Raw genomic sequence first — 7,071 nt, forward strand, 5'->3', positions numbered from 1 at the left:
TTTACAAACTTTAATTTATTATGTAGGCCTATGTTGCTATATTCTATTATATAGTAGCCAATATTATATATGAATAATGGAAATGGTTTATGTTTAATATTATATTTATTTACGTATTTATATATTTGTGTATTATCTATTTATTTATTATTTAACAATTTCAACGGACTTGTAATTATTGTTTGCAGCTTTTGGTAGATGTGGGTTTGCCTATGTTATGTTGCAAGACATTTATTGTGTTTGTATGTTTTATTATATATATATATTCGCTCGAAATGAAATGAAACGGTGTTGCACATAGCTATACTCATGTTAGGACAATTTTTTGGTGCGTTACTTGTTCGTGAATAAGCCACAAGTTCCCTCTGCTGGCCAACTTGAGGAAGTTCAGATTGGGGTCATACTATATTTCCATTACATTGACATTTATTCCTATGGCAGACGTTTTTATCCAAAGCAACTCTCCGTTCAGTTTATCATACTGTCACTTAATACATTGTCAGAAAAAAGGTACAAAACAGTCACTTGGGCGTTACCCTTTAAAAAAGTACTAATTTGTACTACTACTAGGCTAGTGATATGTGACATTGTGGAGTAAATAAGGTAAAAAGATGTACAATTACCTTTCCTGTCTTAAGATACCTCCCCAGTAATAGCTTTGTACCTTTTTTATAGGTTAGGCCTATATATACTAAGTAGCCTAAATAAACGTACATATTTGCTTATATAGCCTATAGGTTGATTTAGCATTTGAGAAACATTGGGAGGCCACCAAATGATTCTCACATTCACAAAAACTATTAAAATGTATTCTTGTTTTCAGTTTTGTTTAGACACCAAGACGTCATAGAAAGTCAAAGCTTTGCCAAATTGTCAAAGCCAATTATGGTTTACCAGTCAATTACCTTCATAACAAACAGAAGGTGGACATGTTGAATCCGCCTCCTCACATCCTCTGGCTCTGCGGGCGAGTGTTGCGTAAAGGAGTGGCACAGGATGCGTTTAAATAGCCGCGCTCACCAACTTTCACGCATCACAACTTCTTCAGCTCTGCACACTGGTTTTACGCATCGAAACTTTGCGCTCTGTGAAGATGCGTTGCGCACTTTCCAAACTGCACATGCTGCACTCCTCTGTCCTTGCGCTGTGGATCGCGGCTCTCCAGGGATTCAGACCTGCGGATGCTGCCCCTAACCCCTCTCCCCTCCTGGGCTCCAACTGGGGGAACCCGCGGAGGTTCATCCACCTTCAGACCACTTCGGACTTAAACAACTTCTATTTAGAGATCAGCCCGAATGGACACGTGCGCAAAACTACAAACCGAGGGTCCTACAGTGAGTATTCTGTTTTTGATAAGCATAATATCCATATTTAGGATATTATGCCAGTAAAATAAAAAATTAAGACCTCAAAAAATTACCAGTCTATGAATCATGAATATGTATATTTATCGTTTTATCAATAAAAATAATGTCCTTCACAGCCTATTCCTCTTTATATTCTGCAGGTGTAATTTTATTGAAATCAGAGAGCAGAGACCGTCTGGCAATATTTGGAGTGAAAAGTAATAGATTTTTGTGCATGGACGCAGGAGGAACTCTTTTCACTTCTGTAAGTATTCATCTATTGTAAACAACATTTAAGTTGAAAATAAGGTGGTTATAAAAAGTAATTTATAACCGCATTTAAGTTATTAATATTAATACGGTTATATAGGCTAAGTGCAGTCAGTGCACAAAATGGTAACTTAAAAATGGTAACACTGAAGTTTACTTATAATTCAAGTCAAAAATATTGAATAGGCTACTGAAACAACCTAAATACTTGAATTTATGCCATACAACTAAATGTTATGGGTAAATAAAATAGAAAAAGCGTAGCAACTGCAGGTCACCACTTTTTATAGTGTAATATCTACAACATTTATAGCCCACACTGTAAAAAAAAAGTTAAAAAATGTTGAATTTTAGCGTTAAAAACTGTAAAAATGCTAAATAATTCTTAATTGTTAACAGTACTTTTTTATTGTGAATATAGGTTTGATCCATCGGAAGCTTTCAATCTTTTTTTTTTTTTTTTTAGGTTAACCGATTTCAGATTTGCTTTTTACAGGCTAAAACATGTAAAATATATATGATTCATTATTTAACTATTTGTACATTTTTATGTCTTTAGACGGTTTGTAATAAGGAAGACTGTCTTTTTCACCACAAACTTTTGGAAAACCATCGTGACGTGTATTACTCCACCAAGCATGGCATACTGCTTAACCTGGATGGGGTGAAACAGGTGTTCATAGCGGGACAAAACCTCCCACAGTCCTCTCTCTTCTTATCCGAGAAGAACACTGTTCCCCTGGAGCGCCTGCAGCACCGGGAGAGGAGAAACCGGCAGGTGAATCCATCAGACCCGCTGAACGCGCTCCGGCACGGAGAGGCGTCGGACTCCAGAGCTGCTCAGGAGGACGATGGGGACTTGGACTTTGAGCCGTCAGAGGGTCAAAACGTATCCAGGGAAACTCTGGTTTCCCCTTCCGATGATGACCCGTGGGATCTTCTTCACGACACGAGCCCCGGCAGTCCCCGGATTTCAGCAGTTGTCGGATAAAGTTACAAATCCTCTCTGGCTTGACTGTTGAATCGCTTCTCTGCGCAAAGTCGATGCGCTAGTGTTTTCATCATAAATAAGTGTTTTTAAGGACATATATTTCTAATCAATTTCACGTGTGCATTCTTTAAAGTAAAGGTTCCAAAAATAAAGGGTTTTATAGAAGAAAAAAACATTCATCTGAAGAACCTCTACTATAAAGAACCTTTTGTTCCTCCATAAAAAAAAAATTATTGGAAACATCAGTGCCAATAAAGAGCTCTCCTGGAGATCTACAGGTTATTTAGGCTGTTTTGTCTCTGCATCTCACCAAACCTGAAGAACCAAAATTGTTTTTTCATCATCATGAATTTGTCTTTGGTGCTGGACACCACCTGTGGAAAACAACTGTCAACCAGTAAAGTATTTATTTATTTAATTAATTACATTTGTTTAATTTATGGTAGCTATTTATATTGTTGCTTTAAGTGTTAGATGTGCAGTGAAATGTTATAGGTACCCGTTTTAAATGAATAAAATTTTGTTTCTTGATTAAAGAGAATATGTTATTTTTTTTGTGTCTTATTTGTGTTCAGTAGGGGGGAAAAAAGTAAGTATTTGATTCAAAATCATCTTTTTATCGCTTGTTAGTTGCTGGACTACTCATTGGAAATTTAACTGGTTTAAAATTCACTTTCCCATCACTACAGGCGAATAATGAACAATCGGAGATATCAGTCTCTAAGAATAAACCTTTCCATATTCCGTTTTGTTTCCAGTGTCGAAGGCTGCACTTTGACTATTTTGGGATGAAGGGGCTTAGAGCCAAAGTTACGCTATGACCTGCTTATGTTAAAAGAAGATTTAGACTTGGTTGATCTGAGGATTATGAATCAGGCAAACATTTTAATCAGCTATCCCCAGTTGATTTATTACAAGTTTTCTGAAGTTATTTTAAACAGGCACATATTATTAAATGTGCACACATTTCCAGAAGAAAAAAAAAAGAAGAAGAAAAAGGATAAAATCAGGTTCAAAAGCGTTCAGGTAAAAAAGAAAAAAGAACAAACCCCTCTGAAAAACATTCAGAATATGGTTGAAGACATGATATTTGGCTAAGATGCAAATAACATGTAACAAACAATTAAATTGTGAATTTTGGATGATTTCTTTTAATTAGACTGAAAGAAGACATGATGGAAGCAAAGCCCAAAACCTCAAAAAAATATAATAGGCCTGTAGCATATGTCACAGTCAGACTTAATCTGCTTATAAAATTTATAAATCTGCTTATAAACATTTTTTTCCCACAAAATACTCTGCTAAATATTTCCAAACTACTTTAATTCCTTGAGAGACAATGTAAACTGTTAGAAAAGCAAGAAATATTAAGAAAATTCACAGAAATAAATAACAACTATAGGCATCAGTGTGCCAACATAAAACCTTAAAAACAAAACATTATAACGTTTATTTTAATTTATAAATGAAAGCATTTAGTGTGACGGAGTGTGACGTATTCCTGCGCTCACGCTTAGCCAGTGCAGAACCATATCCGCAGATTCGAGATTTTTACAAAATGCACGAAAAGCTTGTACCAGGTAGAACAAGTTTCGATTTTTCATCCATATAATAATTAGAAAAAATATATATATTTTATCCATCATCTAGTGTAAAACTGGAAACACAGCGATAGAAAATGTTTTAATGAATTGCAAATTGGTGAATTCAGAGATCGATTTTCGCCGTTTGTTTTCAGGCGGGTTTCGTTACATCAGCTCGAACCAAAACAACATGCATATAAAGCTTATGACACAGAGGCAGACTTTCTGTTTTTAAATGTACAATTATTTTGATTGCTGGTTGTTCTGTAGAATAACATTCAGTAGATACGAAAGGTTTTTAAAATACTGCGGTAGTGTCCGTATTTACTTTCTTTTTTTGATCTGAAGAATGGACCGACCATCCAGGTGTGTAACTTATGTTTGTTTTCCAAATACGTCCATACCTTCATTACAAAATAAATTAATCTATATCTTAGATCATGGTTGTCATGCTACTTTCTATATCTATATGTTTGTTGTTGGATCTGCATGATAGCTGTTTGTCTTTGACGTTTAATGTCCTGATATTTTCATGAACAATAACTAATTCAGAAAACTGGAATATCAGTTAGTTGTTGAATGTAATCTGTTTTTCTACCTATCATTAGAGATAAAAAAGCTGTCAACTACGCAGTCTTCCAAGACGATGATGGTGAGAGATTTACATTCATAATAATTCTTCAAAATGCTCAGAGCTAAAGCCAGTTAGACCTATGAACCTATGTTTACACGATTTATGTGACAGATGAAGATTTTGCATGTGTGAAGCCTCCTCCCAAAAAAGCTCGAACAGCCATCAAAGACCCCGATTCTTTGAGAGACCACAAAACTACAAGTGCATCTCCAAATGAAGTCGTTGATCTCACCAGCTCAGGAAGCAGGAAGAGGTTACAAAAACACTTTTTATTACTAATTAGCTAAAATTCAGAGTGTAATTCCAATATCAACACACAGAAGAGCAGTAATGGACCACTGAGTATATAAATATGTAATAGCACAATTGACTCGGGACTGTTGTGTTGTTTCAGGACGTCTGTGGATGATAAACTTTATGAAAGAGATTTAGAAGCGGCTCTGTTGTTATCATTGCTGGACTCTTCAAGAACACCGGATGGAGAGCCTACAATCAAAACAGGTGAATGTACTACTAGCATAATGAAGCATTATAGAGTTCATTCAGGTGCAGAGCTATATTATACTGTTATTTTATGCCTCTCTGTGTTCTGCAGATGATGGTGAAAGATCTCATTGTTCGCCACCCGTTCTAATACACTGTAGTGCTGAGGGCAGCCATTCAGGTAATAATGAATAGATTTTTTCTTCTTTGATTATTTGTACAGATTCTAAGTACATATTTACGGAGCTTTATTTGACATATTTCCATGCAAAAACCTCTAAACAAACCTCCCTTGATTTTGTACAGTTGGTGAAGGTCAGCCCGCTCCAGATTCTCCTCCAGTGCTGTCAAATTGTAGCATTGATGGCAGAAGTTTAGGTAATGCAGGTTTGTTATTAGTCAGTATTTAAACAAATTTGAAAATGTAAAAAATCTTTTTAAGAGCACAATGAATCTGGTATATATATATATATATATATATATATATATATATATATATATATATATATATAAAACAAGACTTCTATGATTGTTACATTGTTACAATTTGTAATTTTTTTTATGCATCTCTGTTTTTTACTGTCCTGTTTTCAGGGCTGAATCTGATCAGTTTAGACCCCTCCCCTACCAGTGTTTCTAAACAGAAGGAAACCTCAAAGGAGCAGAGAAAACCACTGCAGGAGAAGAAGGACAACAGAGACGATGAGGACTACCAGCCTCAGAACACCCCAGGTGATCTGAGGACCTTCACGCTGTTAATTATATTGGAGCTAGACTCTGCTGCTTATGTTTTCAGTGCTTACATGGTGAAAAGTTATACTAAAGATACAAAATGTGGCCATTTGTTTAAGGTTGTTCCTGTTGCAGATTCAGAGAGCGATGCAGACTTCACTGAAGAAGATGAGAGCGAAGACGAGACATTCACTGTGAAAAAGAAAAAGAAGGTGGTGAAACAAAAGACAGAAAAAAAGGCACCTCCGGCTGCGAAGAACAAGACAGAAAAAAAAGACAAAAAGCCAACAAAAGCCTCAAAAGCTAAAAGCTCAGGTACCTTTTTTCTGTTTCTAAATTTTGGAGTCTGGTGAAAGATCATATAAGCCATAACATCTCTTTCTCTTACAGCTCCCAGCCCAGTGATCTGTCGGAGTCCAGCTGCTCCTGTGTCTGGACTGAAGAAGACGCCCACTACTCCACCTGTCTCTAAACCTGCAGTCTGCTCCAGTCCTGCAGGGGCCAGACTGCCTAAGTGGAATCCCCCAGGTGAGACCAAAGACTCAAACCATCACTGTGCAGTTGTGAATTTTGTCCAGAACATCTCAAAACAGCAAAAGTGGCCTCTTGTAAACTCTTTCTAACTCTAACTCCAGGTCAGGTTGGTCGGAGTCCGGGTGCGTCCCAGAATGCACATTTGAAGTCTCCCGGACAGGGGCTGCGTTTAGGACTTTCCCGTCTGGCTCGAGTCAAACCCCTTCATCCTAATGCTGCTGCAAACTAAACAAGCTTGTTTTAAAGAAACAAAGTAATCGAAAGCTTCACAGCGGCTTTTGGTAACTCGTAATGCATGGGGCATCTCTTGGTTTTCAGAATGGATATTTTTTTACAGAAATTTGTCAAGAATATAAAACCTTTCATCCCTCGCTTAAAGTAATATGTAGGGAAGAAATATCTTTTTTGTTTTGCTTTAAATATTTTTAATGTCTTTTTAATGGTGTGTTTTAGCTTTGTAAATATGCACTTTTTGATAAATAAAGATTGTGTAATGTG

The 7,071-nt window shown here is 36.3% G+C and overlaps 2 protein-coding genes across 3 annotated transcripts; both read left to right on the forward strand.

Annotated features, from left to right (window-relative positions):
* The first annotated feature begins 803 nt into the window (after positions 1-803).
* LOC109092014 (fibroblast growth factor 23-like) lies at positions 804-3,210 on the forward strand. Its single transcript, XM_042747943.1, has 3 exons — positions 804-1,334; positions 1,508-1,611; positions 2,176-3,210. The coding sequence occupies exons 1-3, from the start codon at positions 1,094-1,096 to the stop codon at positions 2,605-2,607; spliced, it is 777 nt and encodes a 258-aa protein (XP_042603877.1). The 5' UTR covers positions 804-1,093; the 3' UTR covers positions 2,608-3,210.
* Positions 3,211-4,299: 1,089 nt separating this feature from the next.
* On the forward strand, positions 4,300-7,071 carry LOC109065608 (RAD51-associated protein 1-like). 2 transcript variants are annotated; one of them, XM_042747781.1, is made up of 10 exons: positions 4,300-4,556; positions 4,799-4,842; positions 4,936-5,077; positions 5,219-5,325; positions 5,420-5,488; positions 5,614-5,694; positions 5,902-6,039; positions 6,175-6,354; positions 6,430-6,567; positions 6,675-7,071. In XM_042747781.1, the coding sequence occupies exons 1-10, from the start codon at positions 4,540-4,542 to the stop codon at positions 6,800-6,802; spliced, it is 1,044 nt and encodes a 347-aa protein (XP_042603715.1). In that variant the 5' UTR covers positions 4,300-4,539; the 3' UTR covers positions 6,803-7,071. The 2 variants fall into 2 exon arrangements, with proteins under 2 accessions (XP_042603715.1, XP_042603726.1); XM_042747792.1 differs by having other exon boundaries at positions 4,304-4,556; positions 5,614-5,685.

This window comes from Cyprinus carpio, chromosome A4 (assembly GCF_018340385.1).
Source record: "Cyprinus carpio isolate SPL01 chromosome A4, ASM1834038v1, whole genome shotgun sequence".
NCBI classification, from domain to species: Eukaryota; Metazoa; Chordata; class Actinopteri; order Cypriniformes; family Cyprinidae; genus Cyprinus; species Cyprinus carpio.